Genomic DNA, 24,779 nt, shown 5'->3' on the forward strand with positions numbered 1-24,779 from the left:
GGGCAGACAGTCTTACAAATTGCTTCATCTGCAGCCCGAAAAGTGTGACCGAGGGCACGATTTCACTTTACACTCAGCAGGTTGCTTTCTTCCCTCGGTCTCTCTCCAAGAGGAAGCCGAGCTCCTCCACTGCATTCTTTCTGCATCTAGCATCTGTAGAGTTTTCACTTCAGTTTATTTATCTGAGAGGTAACCAAAGTATTGTGCTACTTGGTGAAATATGCAAGTGCTTTTTTGTATTTAGTGTGAGCAGTAAATGCTAAAATTATGATGTGTTTTAAGTAAGTTCTCTTCAATCCCGCCCAAGTGCAATCCTTTTTCTCCAGCATGCTGGTTGTTCGTTCCTAGTGAAACGTGATCACACCTCCTTCCTTTCCCTGACTCCTCTGGGAGGAAAAAAATGTAGCTATGTACAGGTGAATTTGAATTAGAAGATTTCTTAAAACTGACATTGTTTTGCTGGTACTGTATCTTCTCTAAAAGTTTCTTTTGAAATACTTAGTGAATACAGAAAAGGCCTGGACTTCTGCTTTAAGATATTGTTTTAAGACAATAACATGACAAAATATTTTTTAATTTACTCAGTTTACTTTCAGCCATTATTTTTAGGACCTCTGTCTCCTTCAAACTTTCTTCTATTTTTAAGATAAATTTTAGGAACTTTTTTTTCCCTTCAATTTCAGCCTTGATATTGGTGTGTCTTACAAAATACCTGCTTTTATGGTTAGAGAAATTGATGAAAAGTTGAATGTGACCCTCATAAATACTTGCCTGAGCTTTCAGAAGAGCTGGGAAATGGATGCATTTAACTGGATAGGATTAGTCACCTCCTGTAGAAAGAAAGAATAGTGCAGATGTAAGGGTGATCATAGGGATAGGAGTTAGAGAAGCCTGCTTGAAAAACAGAAATGGAAGGAGTTAGCAATCTTGCTTTTCATGTACCAACTGAAGGAAGAGTTGCAAAGGCTATCAGTTCTTTAGAGAAAAATATTTTTATTTTGTGCTTCCTCCCTGCTTTTTTTTCTTTTCATGCAGCCTTTATGCCAGTAGAGATGGTACTATGAAGTTCTCCTTTTCCACTATGAGATTGCTGTTAGGTGTTTTTCCACCAGTCTTTATCATCAAGTTAGCCAGATGCCTCTTTTCTAAAGTAATGTCTACAAGATCCTTGTGAGCTAGAAACCTGAAACACCGGAGCTCTTGTTACTACTTTCCTTTCCAGCTCAAAGTTGGTTGCAGATATTTCTGTTCTACTGGTGGGATGTGGCATGGGATCTCTCTAAAATTCGGAAAGACAAAGGTAATAGATACTCCTTGCAACAATTGCTTCACCAGAACTGTGGGTGTTCGTTTGCTAAGCAGTGATGCTTTCCAAAAGTAATAAAGTGTTTGGGTTTGTTTTTTCTCAGGAGTAAGCTGATCCAGGCTTTAATAGAAATGTGGTGCTTTTTGCAAGTTCTAATTGCATTTGGCCTTCATAATTTGAAGACTTCCCTGTTCATTTTAAATGTTTACACTAGAAGAACTTTAAGGAGGATTGTGTCTGCAGTTTAGCTTTGTGATAGTGATTCTTGTTCAAAAAAGCCCCAAAACATGTTACTTTCATATAGCTTGCCCAAATTATCGTGAGGATAAGAGATTACAAAGCCAGACATATCCTTAGTTTCAAGTTGATTTAATTACACTGTTAAAAATCTTACCAGGTATATTACCAAGTTTGTAACACTGAGTCCTAGGAATATGTTGGCAGCAATCTAAAGTTATTGGTGACTAAGATTTAACATTGCTCAGAAGTGCTGAGCTTAGGCATCTAAGATTCAAATGTGAAAATAAGGTCAAGTCTCTTCATTACTGTATGCCAGTATTAAGTTTTAATGTGAACACTGTGTTGGTTTACAGTCTCTGGAGGTATAGTCACAGTAGGAGTACATGGCATGTACACCATTAAAATGCCTGTGCTTGTCACAGAATTTTTGTGTCCTGCTAACCAGGCTATTTTTTCCCCCTGTAAGCACTGTGCCAGACTTACACAGTGTGTATTTAGCAAAAACCACAGTTTTATTTGTGCAAACTGTGCAAAATCCTGCTGCTATGTAATAAAAAAATAAAATAATGAAAAAACCCAAGATTTTTTATCTTGTCTTTTACTGAAAGCTTCCTTGGAATAGTGCTTATAGTTCTTCCTTCAAGGTGTTTTGCCACAGTTTCTTTTGCTGCACTCACAGCAGTTCGTACTAAATGCAGTAGCTGCAAGCGCCTAGTTTTTGTACTCACACATGTAGCAGATGTTTGAGAAGACCTTATGCAAAGCTGGGTTTGTAGTCCTTTCTGCTTTCAGTTCAGGAAGCTTTCAGAACCACGTCCATTTATTTAAGGTTGTAACTTTCCTCAGAACAGGGAATTTTTAAAAGATGATTAAAAAATAGGTGTGTGTGATGCTTTCCTAATGTTGGAATGTAATACTTGGAGTTTACAGCAGATAGGACTCCTGTACTGTAGCAGGTGTTCTAATCCTCAGTCTTAGTTTCCCAAGGTGCTGTTGGTTGATTAATGATGTTCCTGCCTTGTGCTGCTAGCTACATTTTCTTTTGCTATATAGATAAAGTGAAACCCAGTACTGTCCGACAGAAGTTAGAGCTTCTGGTTCCAGAGTTGTGTTGTGTGTGGTGTTCAGCAGCTGTGACTGGATACAGTTTTGTTCTTCAGTTTTAACCAATGAAGAGATGGGTACCTAAAAATTCTGTTTGCTCTTTGCATTACCAGCAGTTGTGGGATGATGACAATTTGGAATTGTATTCTTGTCAGAATATTGTTTATCTTTGAAATGGAATGGTTGTGATTACCTCTAGGGAGAGCTGCCTTAACTTTAAAAAGATGTGATTTGACTGTGTGTAGTCCCTGTGGTTTCTACTACTTTAGCTAATTGGGAATGTATCTTACTAAGAACAGACTAATGTAGCTTTGTCTTCCTACCTACTTTTATTATCAAGCTGAATCCAAGTTAAGGGGTATATATTTGAAAAATAAGATGCCTTGCCTTTAAAACAACAGCACTGCATGTCGAGAGCTGGTACTTGGTAATTCAGTGGTGGACCTTGTACCACACATGTAGCAGATCTTGCAGTTCTCTGCAGGGAGAAATGGCAGGATGCCATAAGAAGTGTTGAGAAAGAACCTTACTGATGTCTGTATGCTGCGATGTCTTTGAAACTGCTGGAAGCTGTTTACAGCAGCAGCCTGTGGAGTGTGCAGCTTCCAAACTCTTGTGGTGGGTGATTATCCTGACTGCTGTGTGGTAATTGCCTAACTCAAATTTACTGCTATGTGCTTGTAGTCCAGTCAGTTGACCTCTGCTGCTCTGATCCCCAGCAAGCTTTTAAGCTGCGTGTGGGATGATAAGCAGTGGCTGAACCTGAGTTAATTATGTAAGTGCCTAATGTATTTGAACTCTTGCTTATGAGGAGAGTAGCTGATAAAAAAGGGAAGATTGAAAAGAAGCTCCCCCCATATAGCTGTCACAGTTTTTAGTATGACCTCTCATTAATGGTTCCTACAAACTTGGAAAGATTGAATAATGCTTCAGTAAAGTGCAAAAGTTTATACTTGGTAAAAATCAGACTCTTCAGTATGACTTCAGCCTACTTAATTGTAACATGTCCCGGTGTGATCTTCAGTTACCTTTTCATTTGGTAATTTATTTTTAGTGATAGTAAGATATTGGTGTAAGATACAGTAGTTGCATTTTGGAAACTTTTTTTGGGTGCATTTTTGGTTGTTTTCGTGTTTTCTTTACCACACTGCTCTTGCAATTTTCCCAACATTCTTGATTTATACATCCTTGTTACAGTCTTTCCTATATTCCTAGGGTAAAACTGCTAAGAAGCATTTTCATTACAGTTGAGGCTGGGAGCAGCCTGTAAAGAGACTGATGTGAAAACTATGCACTTCTAGTTTTCCTTGTAAGCATTGGATTTAGACTGTAATTGACAAATGCATTTGTCACATTTCCAGCTTTCCCTTTTTGGGTGTATGCCTAATTAAGATTAGGATGGTTCTCACTGGCTGTGGGGAGAAAACCTGCAGTTCTTGGTAGCGTAACAAAGAAGAAATTAGCTTTGATTAATGTTACCCAGCTCTGCTTGCAACAGTATGTAGGAACCAACAATTCTGTGTAATAACCAGCACTATAATCTGATTTAGGTTTGCCAGCACTGCATTTTGTAGGTTGGCAGATTTAATTAGTCTATGGTTAGTTCATGAAAGTAAATAACACACAAACATTGCAAATGCTATGTCAGTAATCTGTAAAAATTGTAACTGGTTTTAATACCAGAGTGTTCCTGCTAACGATCATGCATGTCTGGTGGTGTCTGGATGCTAGAATGTCAAAGCTGATGTAGTTGCTTCAGTTAAGACCCTGTATATTTAGTGTGGTGTTGTACAACAAGTCTTGCGCTGGTGAAACCAAATCTTTCTGCTCACTGGCATTGGTTTGAGCTCTGAGTTGAGGTATAGTCTTTGCACACAAACCGCACATGCTGAGTTTTTAAACTTGAGTTGCAACTTGTGTGTTCCTCCCTCTAAGTGTTCCATCCAGCTTTGATTAGATCATCTCATTGGCTGCTAACAAGAGTGGTTCTGTAGAGTGTGGTTGCTGTTTTGTGATCTGACTTCAAGTGCTGCATGTTTTGTGATGTCTGCTGTGTTTTGTACCAAAGTAAAGAACAGCCTACTGAACTACCCAGAAAAAATGACTGAATGTTACCATGCTGTATGCCACTGTATAGGTATGTATGTTATTCAGGTGTGAGGTTAGAGGGCAATTTGAATACTTTGGCATTCATGCCCTCACATGAGATATAGCAAGAAATGAACAAGGTAGAATTATAGAATCGTTTAGGTTGAAAAAGATCTCTAAGATTGAGTCCAACCAGAAAGTAACACAGCCAAGTCCAATTTCCCAAGACCCTAAGGGCCACATTTCAAGTCTTTTAAATGCCTCAGGGGATGGTGACTGAAAGAATTAGCTTATATCTTTAAATATCATTTAATTCAGCTGGGTGAAGAGGTTTGACTGTTGCACTCTGACAAGTGGTTGCTTACTTAAAACCAGAAGAAAATCAGTGTTTTTACTGGTCTTTCATAATGAGGTAACTTGTCCTAGTTTAAAATTGCCTTGGAGATGTAATGTGAGTGCCACAGGATCTGTTCTGCCAGGCCCCACAAGAGCATCAGCACCCCACCCTGTGCTTTGCCAGGCCAGTGAGATCACTGAAAAAATAAATAGCTCCATAAGCACTGGAACCAATGACTTCTGTTTTATGTGGTTTAGTCTCTTGTGGTTGATTTGTCTTTGGCAAAATCGGAGGGGTGTGCTGTGCCTGAAGGGTTTTCTGCAGTAGGGCTGTTTGCAAGAGTCCTCAGGAGTAAAACCTTTCTGGTGTCCAAAAAGATGTAAACCTGAGATCTACTTTCCCAGTTCAGCACTTACACGATCCATTTTTCTTATTCATCCACCTATTTTCACAAGATCTGTAGGAACAAATGTAGACTCTTTTTGTTATATTTGGCCAGTGAGGGTTGTTTAAATTGGATTGCTAGAAGATACATTAACAGCATGATTTCTCGAGGCAAAGAAACTAGACCAAAAGTATTGGTGATTCTGTGTGGTTTACATTTTGACAAAATTCACTGTAGGGCTGTCCCTAGACTACAGGTGGTGCTGAGGTACCACCTGACTTGTTTTTCTTGGGTAACCTCTAAGGTTTATCTGCAGCAGTTGGTGAACTTGCCTGCCACCTCCTCAAAGTAATGTGAGAAGAGTAATTTCATGCACTAAATGTTTCTATGGCTTTGTAGAGAACATTACACTGCATGCTAAGGTATTCATTTGTGTTTATAGCTGAAGGCAAAGAAAAAGTACAGTATCTGGATTTTGTTTTTGTTTTGTCAGCCTTACTGCTGTTCTACTAGCTGGCAATAGTCTGGCATATTTTTTGCTGCAGTAACTCATACTTGTTCCACCAGGAGATGAGTAGCATTCCTTGTCTGTCTCAAAAATAGTAGGAAGAAAAATGTCATTTGTGATTCGAGTGAAATTGAAACTATCAGGTACTGATGCTAGTTTTGCACTGATTCAGACCAACTGTTTCTTTGCCTTCGTGTCTTTTACTGGAGTCAAGAGTTATGAAGAGTTGTATAAAGTTATTTGCACACCTGTTTCAGAAATATGTGAGAGGATGGAGGCAAACTGTGTTTCTTTTCTCTCTTTGGAGCTAGTGGTGTGTGTTCTACTCCCATATGAGCAGGATAGTTCTGTGTATGTCACCATTAGAAAGAGATGGTATTTGTATATGGTATTAATGGTATTAATATACTTAATGTTAAAATCTGTGAAAAATGCATTCAGGTGTCCTATGTTAGATAAAGTTTTGTGAAGGATGGAGAGCCTTTTCGGTGAACTGAGAAGTTACCTTGGTGGTATGCACAGGTTGAGGGGTGGAGGATGGAAAGGAAGACCTCTGCTGCTGAGGTTGACTGTGTTGTGATATATTTCTGTATTTGAACCTTTGTTTCATGTATCTCTTAGTTTAAGCTTGCCACAAGTTTTCTCAGAAAGATATATACATGTATGTTTACACTGGTCTTCTAGTGACACTGCCCATACCATCCTCTTTGTATGTTGCCTATAATTTGCTTGATTGGAAAGTTGTCCTTACGGTGTGAAAAAACTTGGGGTAAATATACGTGTGTGGCAGGAAAATAGAGAAGGTTGCCCGTGGTTGGGATTTATGGGTGAATTAGCTTCCTAAACAGATACTGCAAGTAAAAATTCTTTATCTTGAACATCTTGTTCTCTACAGGAAAGAGCGCAAAGCAGAAGATGCTACTTGCAAGATCTCTGAATCTGACCCTGAGGAATTATCAGATGAAGCAAGTGCTGACACCTTCTATGGAACTTCTCCCCCTAGTACACCCCGACAGATGAAGCGCATGTCAACAAAGCATCAGAAGAGTAGCCTTGGGAGACCTGCCAGCCGCTCCACTTTGAAAGGTAGGGGTGGTGTTCTTTATTTTATTTTTTTCCCCTAAAATGAGGATAAAGTTATAGCAGTTGCCTGTCATTACGTGATGAAGGAGATACTGAAGTGCAGTGAGAGGACAGGAGGCAGCTGTCGTAAGTTGCATCAAGGGAAAAATCTTTGGGGTATTAGAGGAGAAATTTTACTATGGGTGTGTTCAAACAGTGAACAGTTTGCCAGAGGGGTTGTCGAGTCTCCATCTTCGTAGATTTCCAAAACAGAATTGGATAAGATCATGAGCAGGCTAAACTAGTTTTGAAATAAACCCAGAGTTGAGCAGGAAGTTGAAAAAAAATGACCTTCAGAGGTATTTTTCAGTCAGTTTTTTTCTGCTATGCTGTGATCTCTTGTAATTGTGTGGTTGCTTCTCTGCACAGATTTCATGTTCTGAAGCAGTCCATGAGGTGTGTCATAGAAAAGTAGTTTTCAGTGGTTATTCTTCAATGTCAGTGAAGCAATTGAATGTAGTCCTGTTTTCTCCTGTTGACACTTCAATCATAAAGTCATAACAGGGGAAAAATCAAAAGATACTGGATATGTAGTTTTTTTCCTAAAGTTATGGTATCTAATAATAAAACTTTTTTAGCTTAAAGTATGAATTTTTAAGCTTCCCTTTTTCTGATTTTGAGCAGATATAGAATATATTGCTAGTTGGAAAGATACTTTTAAAAACACGCAGTAGCTGCACCTTTGCAAGCTGCCCTTCTCAGAAGATAAAAAAATGTGCAATTTTAGTGGTTTTGTTGAGCTTGGATGGGTGCAGAAAAGCCATTTATTAATATTGTATGTTCAGTGATTTCATACAGAAAATACCTAGGTTTGTGTGTGGGTTTTTTGTTATTTGTTTGTTCATTTTAAAAAATCCAACAAACTATGTCAGGCAAGATTATTTGCCGAAGTGTTTATGGCAGCCTGACTAGTGCCAGTTAATGTTGTGGAAGTAATTTTTAAGATTGCTTGACATGAAACAGGAAATGTTATCACAGAGTGCACTGCAAGGATTACATTTCCAAGGTACAATGTATGGGAGAAAAAGGTAAATTGTTTAGGGTGAATAAGGGAATACAGTCAATTCTTTGGTTGCATAGAGCTATGGAGTGCAGGTTCATAATAAAAGAGGAGCCAGTACAAACATTTTCCAAAGCTTCTGGTTCCTTTTCACTTCATGTAACCTGTGAATAATGTTATTGTGTAGACAGCATTCACCAAAAGACCTCTTCCTTATACTAAGTGTTTAATTTCTGTCGCACCAAATTTCTTACAACTTTCATTGAATATCATGAGCATAAATAGATGCAATAATCTGTTTAATTTCTGAACTGTTTCTCCTCTAGCCCGAGACCTATGAGGTTCACATTTTCTAAGCTAAACACATTTCAGAGGTGCTCATAAGACACACATGTCTCCTGAGCTCCATGAAATGTTAGTCCAGCGATGCCTGCTTACTTATTGAAGTGTTAACTTCTTGGACTGTGTGAAAATCAGTGCCCATGTCTGCACTGTATAAAACTTCTGCAGCTTCATACTGTTCACCCCACTTTCTTACCCCTATCAAGCTCCAAAGTTAATTTTGTAATTTTTTCTTTTAATGAGCTGTTTAAAATCTCAGACTCTACCACATGCCCCCTCTCACCAACCCATAGTGTCTTAGTTGTGAAACTTCCTGCCTCATATAGCATTAAAGGTAATCATAACTCAAAATTTATTAGTGCAGCTGAAATTTATTTGCAGATAAATTAAACTCTATATTGCAATGCTGCAGTAGTAGTAACTCATACAGTTATAGCATTGATACTCATTTACTGAAGAACTTGCAAGTTTATTTGAATCATTATTTGATAAATTGAGAGGATTGTGAAACAATTTGTAGATTTTTGTAGAATTATATTATTGTGCCTGGTCTTTAAGAATTCTGAATGTTCAAGTATTAGGACATTTTGGATGTCTGATAATGAATGGTTTCTCAACTTACCTTTCTTTCAATGTGTTTCGTGGGGTGAGGAATCTGAATATCAATAGTAGAGGAGACTAACTTATTGAAAATACAAACTGAAGGGGTCTAGAGGTCCTCCTGGTAGCTAGACTGTAAGTTCAGAAAGTGATTTATAAGAGTAAAAGGATTTTAATATATTTTGCAAGATCACCAAAATTTTCAATATCTAAGTGCTGTTAGAAGTCGATTAATTTCTAGTCTACCTCATAGTCTGTATGTGGAGGATGTACGTTTCATCTCTGTCAACCTCCTTCATCTTCCTTCTGCTTGCCTGCCAATGCAAAATGTCCCTTCCTGCTGTTTGCCTGGCCTCGCTTCTTGGACTGTTGCCTCCTTGCAGCAGTGCCAGCTGTGATGTGGAGTTGAAGCTGATAGGCTTAGCAGGACTTTCAGCCTTGTGTTCTGTCTGATGCTGGTTAGCCTCATGAGCAGAGTAACCACTGAGGGTGAGGTACTGCTGTTGACAGTAGTGTTCTAGTAGATAGCTTTGAAATCAATGGTAGTGAATTCCATAGCAGGTTCCCTAGAATCACTTCCATTTCCAGGAGAAAAACTGTGTTTGAGTTCGGTTTTTATGTCATCTGCTCTTGTACTTGGCAGCTATTCAGAAAAAGTGATGTGAATACCTGAAATAAAAGTGGTATAAGAGACATTAATGAATGCACTGCAAAAAAACCAGTTTCTGAAATGACTTTGTGATTCTTCTTTCTTTCTCAGAATACAGTTTTTTCCCCAGAGTTAGGTGCCATTGTATGCATTGTCACCTGCCCCAAACCTACACAACTGTGGCGGGGGTTAAATTTTATGTTTTATGTATGGGGACTGGAAGGAAGCAGTGTGGCAGGGCACACCCTGATTGACTTGCTTATTGTTCATTAGCAGCTGAAAACAGGGTTCATAATGGACACAAGCAAAGTAAGGTGCTCTGACCACATACTTCTCTTTGGTTTCGGATATCTCCGCAACCTTAAGAGTGCGTCTGTGTGCATTCGTTTGATCGTCTTTAAGCTGCATTACCACATCAGTTCTTTTCCAGAGAAATGCTGTCTTGCATGAGTAGAGATTGTTTGAAATTTTATGATGAAGGAAACACATTCCTGCATAACTGTGCTTTCTTTTGGTGCAGGTGCTGGAACATATGTAGTGAGTGAAACAAGAACAAAGGTCTATATGATAATGGAGTCAGTGCAGTGCATCATACAATAATAGCATTCTGTCCTGAAAATTTGTGTGATTCTAGACAAATAGCACATCTTCTGTCTGTTTCTTGCTTTCACAGGAGGAAGCTAGAGATTCTGGTATGTGTTTTGCAGATTGTTGAGGATTCAAAGTGCAATTGAAGTCAGGAACTGTTGAACACAGTGCTCAGTGTTCTGAAATGTAGAGCAATAGGTCGTCCCATTTTTGTCACCCCAAAGTCTACTGGCTTGACAGGTCTTTATCATTATTTTCCATATATAGGAAGGAGTGAATATTCTTGCACTGAGCAGAACTGTTTAACAAATAAGCTTATTAGTATTTCTGGTGTTAGTGGATATTATAGTGAGGAGCACAGTAGCAAAGACTCTAAGCAAAGTACTACTTCTTGAGTGGGGAATGAGCCACGTGCAGCAGATAATCCTTAAGGACACAGTGAACAGTGAAAAAAGACAAAGTAGTCAGCCATCATTCTGAAAGTCTTTTCTGTTCTTGAGTAAGCAGAGGCCCTGTCACCATGTAGCTAGTTGTGTTCCACCTGCTGATCCCTGGACTGCAGCTAACATTGCATACAGGTGCTTCCCTTCAACCTGCCACCAATTCTTTGAGAGAGAACCACTGTTTTACTACCAAATTGTTCCTCCTGCTCTGATCTGCAAAGCCTAGATTGAAGTCCTTTTGTTAGTGCTGCACAAGAGTGTTAAGGTCTGCTGCTCCCGAGGAAAGAACATGAAGACGAGATTGGGGTATTAGGCAGGAAGGGGCTGTTGTTACATGGTAAAGGAGAAAGCAAGTGTTTGAGTGTTGGGACAGTGGGAGGTGGGATCCAGGTGCTAAGGCAATGTAGTGAGACTATAGAGTTTCCCAGAACTAAGAGGAAGCTCCGCAAGAGGCAGGATTGCTGTGTTCATGCTAAATTTCAAAATTTATATATGATCCAGATTTTATGAAATTGCACATGCAGTGGAGTCTGTTTAATTCTGTTTGACTTTAAAACCTTACTAAAGTAAACCTCTTTGTGGCATTTTGAGTTTTTGTTTGGGAGGTTGTGTGACAAATGTATGGAAAATGAACTTGGAAACTTTTGATCATGCTCAGCTCTCAGTAGATGGCATACTCAGGATAACAAGAATCCTCTGAGTTCCTTTCTACAAAAGAGGTAAAGCAATAGAAGAAAAAAATCATTTGGTGCTACTATTGATTTAGCTTATACTAATGGTAACTTCTAAGACTACATTTTAATTCTACCCATGCCTATTTTGTTTTATTGGTATTAAAGAGTGTGATGCTCAACTTAAGAAATGGGATTGGCAGCTGAATTGAACCATGCCCTTGCTGCAGTCACATTCTTTTCTCTTTTCTTACAGAAAAGATGAGTGTGCCAACCCAGTCTCCTCATAAAGACAGTGGGAAAACCATTGAGAACGTGGAGGAGCACAGCTATAAGCAAGGGAAAAAGATCAGAGACACCCTAAGGACAACAGAACGAGATCACAAGAAAAACGTTCAGTGCTCATTTATGTTAGACTCAGTTGCTGGGTCTCTGCCAAAAAAAACAATTCCAGATGTTGATCTCAATAAGCCTTACCTCAGCCTTGGCTGTAGCAATGCTAAGCTTCCAGTCTCTGTGCCCATGCCAATACCCAGAACTGCACGCCAGACTTCTCGGACTGATTGCCCAGCAGATCGTTTAAAATTCTTTGAAACCCTGCGGCTTTTGTTAAAACTTACCTCAGTCTCAAAGAAAAAGGACAGGGAACAAAGAGGGCAGGAAAACACCTCTTCTGTCTGGCTGAACCGATCCAATGAACTGATCTGGCTGGAGCTGCAAGCTTGGCATGCTGGCCGGAGCATTAATGACCAAGACCTCTATCTCTATGCAGCCCGTCAAGCTATCCCTGATATCATCAATGAAATCCTCACCTTCAAAGTGGACTATGGAAGCTTCTCCTGTGTGAAAAATGGAGCCAGTCTCAATGGTACTTCAGGAGAAGGAGTTTGCAAATCAACACATGGAACTAGTGCTTTGGGTTACTCAAGTTACCATGAACACCTCCATCGCCAGCGGGTTTCATTTGAGCAAGTAAAGCGGATAATGGAGCTGCTGGAGTACATAGAAGCACTTTATCCATCTCTGCAGGCTCTTCAAAAGGACTATGAAAAGTATGCTGCAAAGGACTTCCAAGACAGGGTGCAGGCACTCTGTCTATGGTTAAATATTACAAAAGACTTAAATCAGAAACTAAGGATTATGGGGACAGTATTGGGCATCAAAAATCTTTCTGACATTGGCTGGCCAGTGTTTGAAATTCCTTCTCCTCGGTCATCTAAGGACAGTGATCCAGCGGATGAAGATGTTGATAGGGAAACAGAAGTAAAGGAATCCTCAGGAACATGCACAGAGGAGAGTGATGGTGAAGAACAAATATCTGAGGAGAATGTTGAGGAACTTAGACAAGCCATCAAGAACAATTTTACTAATAAGCCAAATTTTGACTTTCAGGACCATTTTTCAAGGAAGCTTGATAGGCTTGAATCCGAGGATGACTCCACCTCTTGGGTTATTCCAGAAAGCAGTGCTGAGGCAAGCTGCAGCCAACACTGTTTGACTTCTATTTACAGGCCATTTGTAGATAAAGCACTGAAGCAAATGGGGTTGAGGAAACTAATTTTAAGACTGCACAAGCTAATGCATGGTTCATTGCAAAGGGCTCGTATGGCGTTGGTAAAGAGTGATCACCAGCTGGAGGTAGGTTGCTACTAGCCTAAGTGGATAACAGGAGTACCTTCCCTGCTGTAATGATGCTAACTGAAACTGTAGGAATTGGGATCTTAGGAAAGTTTTGGTTGCTTTGTTGGTTTTTGAAAGACCATGCATAATATGATTGGGAGCCCAGTTCTACTTTCATGAATATGAATTGTTGTTTGACCTGAATTACAATTTGTGTGAAGCTCAAGCTAGTTCTGTTTTTGTTTCTAACTGAAATGACATTTTTATGATAACATCTTTGTTCAGAATGTTTTCTAATATCTAAAGCAACAAGTCTGAAAAATTACAGTGGAGAGTTAGGCACAACAATTGAATCATGAGAAAAATCAGCTGCGAAGGTGGTCATTTTCCTTGTCTTCAAGACTGGATATCTTTCTGCACAATATGCTTTATAAAAATGTCACTATAGTTTTGTTTTTTTTCTCATCTGAATGAATTACTGTGGTGGCACATATGCTTGGGGACAGATGGGATAAATGAATGGACTCTGTTAACCTTGAAATCTGTGAAAGCAAGTCACGCTAGCGTGTTGCATTCTTCAGCTGGCTCTTAGTTTAATTATTTTTCTTTGGGTCATTTTGCATTCTTAATTAAGCATGATTGTGAGTTAATGAAACCAAATTAGGAATTAAGCAGTAAAGGAAGGACAGTAGTTGAAGTTTCATATGGAAAGATGTGGTCACTAATTCTTTCAAGGTAGAGTGTTGTTTCATGATATAAATGTTTACTTAACTTGTAGACATTTTTGTAGTAGGAAGAATTGCTAGTAAGGGTTACTGGTCCTTCTTGATAAAGTGGCACTCTGTGTGGGGCCTAACCATGAATTCTGCATGAAGGGATCTCTTAGCCAACATGACTGTTCTAATATGGATACCATATGTGGTGTTTGGTACGTTGCTGATCTCTTAATGTTGACTGTCACATTAGCAAAAGAAATGAGAATTGTTCATCTCCCTCACAGGTTATTTTTTTTAGGATTAATGAATTTATGAAGTTTTTGGTTCTGAAAGTTTTTGCTGTACTATTGCTAGTGTAGATGTTACTGTGAAAATGAAGCTATTAGTTGAATTATTTATTCTTTAATTGTCTTCAGCTTGTGTTCTAGGAAATTTTGCATTTCGAAAATCTTCAGAAATACACGAAGAGTCAAGTGCCTAAGCAAAACTTGCAGGTGTCTGTTACACTAACCAAAAGTACCCCTAAACTATATATACTTAGAAAGTTCAGTATTTAGAAATACCTTTAAAAAATCAAAGTAGATAAGAAACAATTTGTGAGTACTGAAAACTGCTGTGAATTATTTTTGAAAGTGCTAAATACCTCAAAAGTTTTGGCTGCATAAGGGCTCTTAAAACAAGTTAATGAAACATTAGTAGCTGGAGTCTTTTCTGCAGCTTAAGAGAGTTAAACTTTTTGGTAATTTAGTGTTGGATGACTTGTGTGAGATGTAAGGGTAATCTTTTCTGCTTCCTCTACTCTTGTGACTTCTTTGAATGTTCATTTTCACAATTACTACATTTTCTTTGGAATATTGTTCTTTTTTAAGGAATGACTTTACGGCTAAAGTTGAATGTTAGAAAATTGTAAACTTCTTTCCTGCCCCAAAATTTAAAGAATGGCAAGAAAAAGAGAAAATATTCTTTGTGGGAAATGTGGTACCCACTGCAGCAAAAGATGGCATTATGCTGCAATAGAAGGGATGGTTTTGAATTGCTTGGACTTTGCATCTGGCAACACTTGGAATGTAGTGTCTTGGGTTTTTTTAGTGCAGTTCAGTTTGATATTTGTTTGCAGCCAGAGTTGTTAGTATTCTGTTAATCTTTGTTGCTTCTGTTACTTTTGTATCTTGACTCTCTGTTTATGCATGTGCTTACATTATAAAGTCTCTGGACATTCCTTTCTGTTGTTGCTTAAACATGTGGAAGTCGCACCTAAAATGTGCTTTCTGGATCCTTCCACTGTATACATTTTAGTGTTCATTTCATCCTAAATATCTGTAAATGTTTATACAGATGGCTGGTTTTAGCACTTTAAAACACAAGCTTGATTCCTCATAGGCTCTGATGCTTTAGCAAGGCTCTAGGCACTATGCAGTCTATTTTGTGTTGAAGTTGTACAAGTGGATCTTAAAGAAGATAGATAATATTTCTTATTTTAGTTTACAAAATCAGAGATGTTGTTTTACCAGAACAGTATTTAAGCTCGTGGGTCCTGTTTGCTGTTTATTCAAGTGGCTGCACTTTGGAGTATGGATTTTATGTATGATCTCAGTAAATATCTTGGACATTTTCTAGAAGCTTTTTTAAGAAATACTTGGTAATCACTTGAAACATTTCAGATTGGACCAAATTAGTCAAATTGGACAGCAGAAGTTTAGGTGTCCAGTACTAAGCCCTTATATCATCTGCTGTTGTCCTTGCCATTAGAAAATGAAATAACACATTTATTCAATTTCTTTGTGTTGTTTTTGCTCATAGTCTGGTTCTTTAATATTTTTGTAAGAACTAAATTTTCCAACATTATGTTTGCGTCACAATAAGGATTGCATGTCTTAAATTTTTCTTGTACTATGGAAGTATAGTATTTTCATGATCTGTTGTTAATGGAAACTTGTATAAAAACCTTTAGCTCTAGTGCTATTCTGGTGCCATATGTTTATTTTAAAGAGAGTAAAAAGAAGACATATTATCATCTAAGAAGAGAAGTTCTTACATATGTATTTCAGTACTCTGCTAGGTAATAAGATTAATGTTTTTAAGCTTTCCAGGCAGTACTTAATCATTGATCTAATATTTTTCTCTATTTTTTAGTGATTGTTACTTAAATTTGGGACTGAAGAAAAACCTAAAAATTTCTAGTTATGTTTCCTGTATGAAGGAGGGAGATCGAAGTATCATAGCTAGCAGCTGTGATATGAGAGATAGAATAAAACAAACTTAATCTGAAACAAATTTTATCATTAGATAATAACCAGTGTGTTGTTATCTTCAGGAGCTGCATATGTACTGCAGTCCAAATTTTCTTTCTAATTAACCCCCAGAGTGACTCCATGTACAGTGTTGCTTAGAATGTTATGTCAAAGCATATGGTTTATATATCCAGGGTGTTTATTTCAGGTTGTCTCAATTATTTTTTCTAATTAGAAAAGTAAGTTTATTTAAATGAAAAGTAAGTTTATTAATTAAAAACCCCAACACAACAGCTTGATCTCTTTAAGTTTTGTCTTTTTAAATCAGTTTCAATGTATTAGCATCTACTAAAGTTCTTAAGTTGTTTTTTCAGTAGTTTGGCTTAGTTTAGTTAGTGACACTTTTATTGAATATTGCATTAATTTACAACATGGAGTCTTATGTAACATATGGATTATGTATTTCAAAAGGAATGAGGTTGCTCACCTGATGTAGCCATGTCACACTTGTTTCTCTAGATATAACAGAAACATAAAGTAAGAAATTTTGTTCACTCCCAAGGGTCCATAGTTGTTTTCTTCAGTCTGAAGATCCTCAAATAAAAGCATATGAAGAGTTAGCTTAAAAAAAAAGATGTAAACTTGAATTGAAACTTCTGCAGTTGACTTGCCAGATAATAGAATATTACCCTTTAAAAATTGACTTTTGTACATGCTGCTTCAAAGAAATGCTAAATCCTGAAGAATTTTAAGGATCCTTTTCATGACACCTATTTCTTGTTACAGTTTTCAGAATTTCCAGATCCCATGTTATGTTCAGATTATGTGCAGTTACTAAATTTCCCTCCTGGCTGTGAGCAAAAATGTAGTGCTGTATCATGGGAGGAGCTGAAGTCCATGGATTTACCATCTTTTGAACCTGCGTTTTTGGTCCTCTGCCGAGTCCTGCTCAATGTTATCCATGAATGTCTCAAGCTAAGGTTGGAACAAAGACCTGCTGGGGAACCATCTCTTTTGAGTATTAAGCAGGTTTGCTTCAATTATTTCTTTTTAATATATATTTCCTGTTAGAAATTACTTTGTCATTTTGTTATGATAACATCAGTTTAAAGGATTAGTGTAAGTAATGACAATGTATAATTATGTAACAACTTTTAAAAATAATTTTGTGTTTCATATGGAGATCTGCATTTTGCACAGTAAACTGCAGTTCATATATACCTCTCTGATTTGGACTTCCAAATCAAAACTGGTGATTTAAAACAATTATCAGCCAAGGAAGGTAAACACATTTGTTCATTTGCATGATAAGCTATATAAACTTGTCCAGCAGATCTTCCTCCATTTGGGTTTCTTAGGCAGCATAAGCAGTATTAAAGGTCTCTACATTTCTTTTTTCCTTGATTTGATCATTTTTTCCTCTTGCAAATGTAAAACATCTATTACCTTGCGGTGGTCACATAATGAAAGTTAATTAAGGAGAAAAACAAAATGAAAAAAAATCTTTACCAGCATATTGTATTATATAAATATCTGATATTTTCTTTGAGTAGTGGCCTAAGATTGTTAGTCCTGTCACTGGTTGAGAATGTTGTATGAGGATTTATTTTCTGGTGGTGATCTGATAGAATGAAGGCTATTTATATATCAATGCCATTTTTCACAGTGTAGTGTAGGACATACTGAACTTGTCTGAAGTTATCTCCCTGCTCCCTGGCAAGCATAACCAGATCAGGGTTTTATCAGATGATCTTTAATTGTAGACATTTAAATAAGGTCTTGGACTGATTATGATTTCACATGCAAGTTATTTTCTTCTCCAAATTCAATTGCTAAGCTACTTTATGGTCCCAAATAAATTTGTCCTCCCTTTCTCCCCCTTTCCCCCCACCTTTCTCCCTTATTCCCTGCATTGATTGAAACCTACAATTTCAATCTTAACAGTCATAATTAGAATAAAATATTGCATAGCATACTGTATTGTTAAGCAAAATATATCCCCCAGACACAGACTATTTTTTTTCCCCTTAATATTTTGTGTGCTCCTTGTGGACTTTGAATTAATTGAAAATTACTTTCTTTGTGGAAAACAATGTGTTTATTACAGACTGTTTTGATGGTGTGTGCTGCCTTGCTAGTGATGTCAAAAAAAGTGAATTCAACTCAGCAAATGTTCTCTGTCCCACACAGTATTTCTGAACACACAAAAGAGATGTGGAGGATGTTTCACAAATAGATCTATTTGTTTCCTGAAGAATTATAATTCCTAAAATCTTGCTCAAGCTCAAAACTAGAGTCTGAGAATCTAAAGAATTACAGAGAGGTCTGGACTGGAGATACTCTGGGCCAACCTTCCTGAAGCTGGGTCCTGTATAAGGTTATTTTATTATGTTAGAGCATTGCCAGCAGGTCGAGGGAGGTGATCCTGCCCCTCTACTCAGTCCTAGTGAGGTGCATCCGGAGTGCTGTGTCCAGTTCTGGGCTCTGCAGTACAAGAGAGATGGAGCTCTTGGAATGGGTCCAGCACAGGGCAACAAAGATGATTAAGGGGCTGGAGGATCTCTCTTAGGAGGGAAGGCTGAGGGAGTTGAGCGTGTTCAATCTTGAGAAGAGATGACCGAGAGGAAACCACATCAATGTCTATAAGTATCTGAAGGGAGGGTGTAAAGAGGATGGATCCATCTCTTCTCAGTGGTGCTGAGCAGTAGGACAAGAGGCAACAGGCAGAAACTGATGCATAGCAAGTTCCACCTGAATAGGAGGAAGAACTTGATTACTCTGTGAGTGACTGTGCACTGGAATGGATTGCCCAGAGAAGTTGTGGATTCTCCCTCACTGGAGATGTTCAAGAACCATCTGGGCGCAATCCTGAGCCATGTGCACTAGGATGACCCTGTTTGGGTAGGGACTATTGCCTCTTGTTGAGTCACCATGCATCCTTGTGAAAGGAGTGCCCTAATTTTCTCTGTAACTATCTTCTAGGTATTGGAAAACAGTGATTAGATTCCCCTTGCATACTCTCTTTTCAAGGCTGAACAGACCCAATCCATTGAATTGTTCTTTGTATGCATGTAGCACACCAGAGTCTAGTTTCTGTAGTGATTCACCTAGTGGGGCCTCATCTGAGTCACTGAGACCTTTGTGTCTCCTACTTTTTGGTGCCCTATGAAATGTGTAGCTCTACTGTTTGAATGTATCAGGCATACTAGTCCTGATGCTCAATTTTTCCAAGGTGAGATTAAGTTTTGGTACTTACTAGCAAGTCAGTTGTATTCTTAAAACAAAATAAATCTGATTTTCAATAAAAGGTATGCACAGAAAAAGAAAGCTAACACAGTTTCTATGCTTCTTACACTGTGCTTGTTTTCCTGTCCTTTCTTGCTAGCTTCCCCCTTTTGAGCTTTCTTGTCCACGTTTCACTTTTCAGCACTAGCTTTTGTAATCCTGGTGATTCTGTGTTACCAGAGAGAGCTGTTCTCTGCTAATGGCAGTGTGCCATTATGTGGTGACAGTGTAGTACCTGAACAGTTCAAGATGGTTCTGAAGTTCAGCTGAGAAATCAGCGTGTGTGTGTGGTGGGGGGTATAGCCCTGTTTGGTGGTTAAATTAGGTTTTGTTTGGTGTGTGCCTTGCAGCACTGTGATCTGAAGAATAGCTCTTAGAGCTTTCTGGATCTTTCATACCAGTTTGTATCTTCAAAAAGGTAGTAGATGATACTGTCATTTCATAGAAGCTCCTTCCTTATGAAAATCAGTGGAGAAATTAAGTCAATTCTGCTAGAAGGTTTTTGGTTCCAGATTATAGGATACTATAATAGAGAAATGCCATTTACAAATAAGTGTTTTCTTCTGCAACACCCATTTAAGCCTGTAGCTAGAATCATGATAGTGTATTGTATGTTGATGCAGATGCTAATTTCTAAATTACCAGTTCCATTATCTACACACCTGTTAACCCAGTAGTATTTGAACATATGGTTTAATGGTTAAAGAAGAAGCCAGATAAGGCTGGGTTGGATGGGGAAAACTGTATCTGACAGTCAGCACTCCATCTAGATGGTCTTAACAGCATGTGGTACCTCCTGGAATTTCCCAGTCGACAGTCCTTATGTCAGTAATCAATATTTTGTGCATACTGGTTATGATCTGTTACTATTAAGTGGTATGCGTTAACTCTAGGTAGTCTAACCTAGTTAAAAAGTGAAAAGTCACACCTGCCTATGTTTTCATTAGTGCTGACACTCCTTGGTGGAGGGACACAATGAACTGAGTAGTTATGTGTCCTGCTTAATCAGGTTTTGCGTATTAGGTGTAGTTATAGGTCATGTAGATATGTGATTTAAATTTTGGAAATTACTGTAACATAAACCCCAGAATGTTTGGTGGCAGATTAGTTATTTTATAGGTCAAGTAAGGGAAGCAAACCACTAAAACCCCAGAAAACTTAATGAAAGCTTTTGTGCTCTAAATTACAGTAACTTGGAGGCAGTAGGACCTGCCCCACCTGCTTTGCGGAAATAGTTTATTGTATAAACTCACCTAACAAGAAGCAACCCATCAAACAAACCAATAATAGTGATAATATTTTCAATTTAAACTGTGCATGCTTTTGTGTGCTCATTATAGGCCATGTTTTTGTTTGCCCGTTGTCTTGTGAGTTTCAGTTTCAGAAGCTGCACTTAAAATTAGCACTACAGGTGTTTTGTAGATCCTGTATTCTGCTGTGCAATAGCATATCCTTGTAAAAGAGTATTGTTTAAACAAAAAACTGTTTAATGAAGTTTTGTGAGTTTATTTTGGAATGGACAAATGCTACTCTTCTCTAGTTTAAGAAGTGACCTTTGCTTGTATCTGTAACATATGCTGTACTAAATAGTAAAGTTTGTTGGGTAAGTGATATTCTCAAGTTCCGTGAATAAAGAGTAGTTAAATACCAATTGTGAATTCTTGAGCAAGTTGCATTTTACTTTGTAGACCCATAGGCAAAAAAAAGCCCCATAGGTTAACAGAATACACTGGATGTGTCTGAGTGGAGAGTGAAGAATACACATACATTTTTAAATGTATGACATGTTACGGATATATAAGTGTAATACTGGATTTCCATCTTCTAAAAAATTATTTTTTTTTCTTTTTACCTAACTTGATAAGTTTTAAACTAGAGAGTTCATTCTTTTGCCCTAGTTTTCTCTGCATGTTGGTGAGCGCAACATAATGTGTTCTGGCCTGTAAAAAAATTCCAGATACTCTTGTCATAATAATAGCGTTCTTGTATATTTTTTGCTTTTATGCCATTGTAGTTTCTTGTACATTGTCCACTATATTGAAATATTACTTTGCCAGGATAACCATTAGAAAAGATTTTAAAAATCAGGTTAACCAACCAACAATTCCATTCCCTCTGACCCTCCAAACAAGCAACTCTTGTGCTCTCAGACTCCTGATTTAATGAAGTTGTTGCTCAGAAAAGATCAGGGGTTGTCAGACCTGAAGACTGATAATAATTTCAGAATAGTACACACTTAGCACCAGAAGGACTTCTGAAAGAAAGGCATTTGTTAGTGTGGTTTTGAAAGCATCCTTGCTCTGTGCGTGCTCCTGTACCTGTGGTTGTGCACATCTCTTGAAGTGATTAAAGACTCAGCTTGCAGGGAGGGGTGACAGCTGTTTGGCCAAAGGTGATTGCTTCTGCTGTTGAAAAGATAGCTTTCCTCAGGTTAGCCTTGTCCAGGGAAGCAACAAAAGAAACACTAACTCTTTTCAGGTCTGGTACGGATTTTGGAGTTTGTCCCACAGATTGACAGTGAATTTCCTGTAGTAAAACATTTCTTACAGTTCTCTAAGCATAAGTCAAACACATTGCATGTTATTCCTGGCTTGCTTCTATTTAAACTGGTGATTTGATGACTGAGCCCTTCTGCTTCCTTCTAATCTATGTAATTATCCAGTAAGTCGCTTGCTCTGTACCTGTGCAAGGAATAAAATCTGAAGCATCTGCCATCTCCATTTACAGTTATGTGGCAAATAGTGGGATAGCAATTAAATAATCCTGGAAAATTAGTCACATCTTTCCTGCAGAGTTGTAGAGCTACTGTATTTATTTTAAACTGTGGTAGGAATTACGTAGTTACAAACTAATATATTTGGACAACTGGACTTCTGAACATGGCTTTCATGTCCCAGGGTGAAGAGTAATTTCTTGACTGATGGCAGTTTTTGGGTTTTTCTCTTGCAGCTAGTGAGAGAGTGTAAAGAGGTTCTGAAGGGTGGTCTGTTAATGAAGCAATATTACCAGTTTATGTTACGGGAGGTGTTAGATGACTTACAAAAGATTGATTGCAACATCGATTCTTTTGAAGAGGACCTGCATAAAATGTTAATGGTAAGCCTCAAAAAGGAGAGGTCAAGTAAGTATATTAATCTGAATACTGCTAATAGAGTTCTTGCTGTTTATTGTTGTTGCATTATTTTGATATGATTGTATTGTTTTCATGGACTTGTAAAACAGAAGTCAATGCCATCTTAGCAATGATTTTAGCAATACCAATTTGTTTGCTGAACTGTGGTACAGAATACTTGTAAATTGCCTGTATTTGCAATAAAATGGTTCATATATAGAACTGTAAGCTCCATATGTTTGAACTAAACTTTTAGTAACCTTTTAATATTGAATAAAATTAAATATGGTTGTTTGACTAACATTGTCTTGCTGTCTTGGTATTGCATTCATGCATTATTGATACCTTATTTTTAATGTATATTCATTATTGCAATTAGTTAAACATAAAGAAATATTTTCAAGAAAAACAGTTGGTCTCTGGAAGATATTAAATGGAATATTTTTTTCAGTAAATTTAGTTTAAATTACTGTTGCCTTGGATGTGACTGATTTTTATTCTTTTATGAGTTGTTTGAGCTTTGTCCTCACTGTTTTCAGGAGAAAAAAAGACAACCCAAGATACCTCACCATTAGTGTTTTGTTCCATTATATGCTTTTCATTGGTGAAAATAGACTGACTTACCTAAATTTTCTTATTCCACATGTCTATCTTCATCTCTTCTTCGTTTGAAATTTGTAGAAATTTCCAGAAGAAATAATCTGCCTAGATGAAAGTGAAATGGTCTATCTTGTTCATTTTGAAGTTCCTTACCTGTTTTGTTTGTCCTCAACATGAGAAAGACATGGACTTGCTTTTGCAAGTCCAGAAGAGTGCCATGAAGATGAAAACAGGGCTGGATCACCTTCCCTATAAGGACAGGCTGAGAGAGTTGGGGTTGTTCAGGCTGGAGAAGAGAAGGCTCCTTGGAGACCTTAGAACAGCCTTCCAGGACCTAAAGGAGGGCTACAAGAAAGACAGAGAGTTTAGTGATTTTATCATGGAGGGTAGTGATAAGATGATGGATAATGGCTTCAAACTGGATGAGTGCAGATTTAGATTAGATATTAGGAATAAATTCTTCACTGTGAGAGTGGTGAGGCACTGGAACAGGTTTCCCAGAGAAGTTAGGGATGCCTCATCCCTGGAAGTGTTTCAGGCCAGGTTGGATGGGGCTCTGAGCAATCTGATCTAGTGACAAGTGTCCCTGCCCACGGCAGAGGGATTTGAACTAGATGATCTTTAAGGTCCCTTTCAACCCAAATTGTTCTGTGATTCTGTGATCTTGGCATTTTTACAGTCTATTCTGATAATACCTGAAACCAGGGGAAATAGTGCCTTAACCATTTCTAAGGAGGGATGTTATGGATTATTGAACTAAAACAGATTGCAACTAATTCTTTGCGTTCAGTATGATCCTGAAGAGAAGATGTTTGAAGAAGAAATACACTTAGCTGGATTTTTTTATTTTGGTTTAAAACAATAGAAATTAAATAAAGGTGAGAAACAAGACTTGAAATAAAGGAATGCAAAGTATAATGGTAGAATCTTGGAAACCTGTTCACTGCACTTATCCGTATCCAGGAGGATATGTTCAGATAAAAGCTTTTGGAATAGTCTGGTTAATAAAAGAGTCTGTTTTTCAGCAGCTCAGCTTTTAAAACTCTGGCTGCTGTGGGTATTCACTGATACTTTGGTGAAGAGCAGCACAGCAAGGAATGACAATATTTTCAGAAAAGTATTGTGGAAGCATAGAATTTAATACTTCAGTAGCACTTTCTACTTCCAGAACCATAAATTGCACCTTTTGTGTGGAAACATGGAGCTCATTTTCAGTCATAGCAAATGAAAATTGTTGTAGAAATACTTTCTTGAGATTGTATAATACTGAGATTGTTTGTTGATTTGAGAAGTTCTGGTCCTTAGTTGCATCTTGTATAATGTCTGTTTAAAGTACCTCTTTCCTTGTACAGGTTTACTTTGATTATATGCGAAGCTGGATCCAAATGCTGCAGCAGTTACCTCAAGCGTCTCATAGTTTAAAAAATCTGTTGGAGGAAGAATGGAATTTCACCAAAGAAATAACTCCTTATATAAGAGGGGGTGAAGCTCAAGCTGGAAAACTGTTTTGGTAAGTTTTATTTAATTACTCTGCTTAGGGTGTTGATTTGTACCAGATAGGTATTCAAGTCAGCACTTGTTTAGAGTTCTTAGATTGTACTTGTTGAGGCCTTAGGAAGCAGCTGATAATATTGGTGAATTTATGGATTCTGACAATCATTGTAGCTATAACAGAAATGACTACTTCTGCTAGTCTCATGCATGTAAGTAATCGAGGGCCCCAGTCTAGGTGGGTAGTGGCAACACAGCTCTCTTGTGTTAGAGTGGGAAGAAATTTAAGGTGCCGTGCTAGCTGAACAAGACTCTAAAGTTCCATTTCTGTTGCTGCAGTG

At 37.9% G+C, this 24,779-nt stretch overlaps 1 protein-coding gene across 1 annotated transcript in view; it reads left to right on the forward strand.

Annotated features, from left to right (window-relative positions):
• Positions 1–6,863: 6,863 nt before the first annotated feature.
• The window catches only part of MAP3K4 (mitogen-activated protein kinase kinase kinase 4), a gene marked incomplete at its 5' end in the record, with an annotated part of 54,969 nt that continues 37,053 nt past the window's right edge, over positions 6,864–24,779 (forward strand). Inside the window, 6 exons of the mRNA XM_009085184.1 lie at positions 6,864–7,054; positions 11,640–13,021; positions 16,737–16,979; positions 22,185–22,331; positions 24,300–24,457; positions 24,778–24,779. The exon at positions 24,778–24,779 is cut by the window's right edge and continues 112 nt beyond it. Of these exons, the coding sequence (XP_009083432.1) occupies positions 6,864–7,054; positions 11,640–13,021; positions 16,737–16,979; positions 22,185–22,331; positions 24,300–24,457; positions 24,778–24,779 (2,123 nt within the window). The remainder of the gene's footprint in view (positions 7,055–11,639; positions 13,022–16,736; positions 16,980–22,184; positions 22,332–24,299; positions 24,458–24,777) is intronic.

Source organism: Acanthisitta chloris, unplaced genomic scaffold (genome assembly GCF_000695815.1).
Source record: "Acanthisitta chloris isolate BGI_N310 unplaced genomic scaffold, ASM69581v1 scaffold5452, whole genome shotgun sequence".
NCBI classification, from domain to species: domain Eukaryota; kingdom Metazoa; phylum Chordata; class Aves; order Passeriformes; family Acanthisittidae; genus Acanthisitta; species Acanthisitta chloris.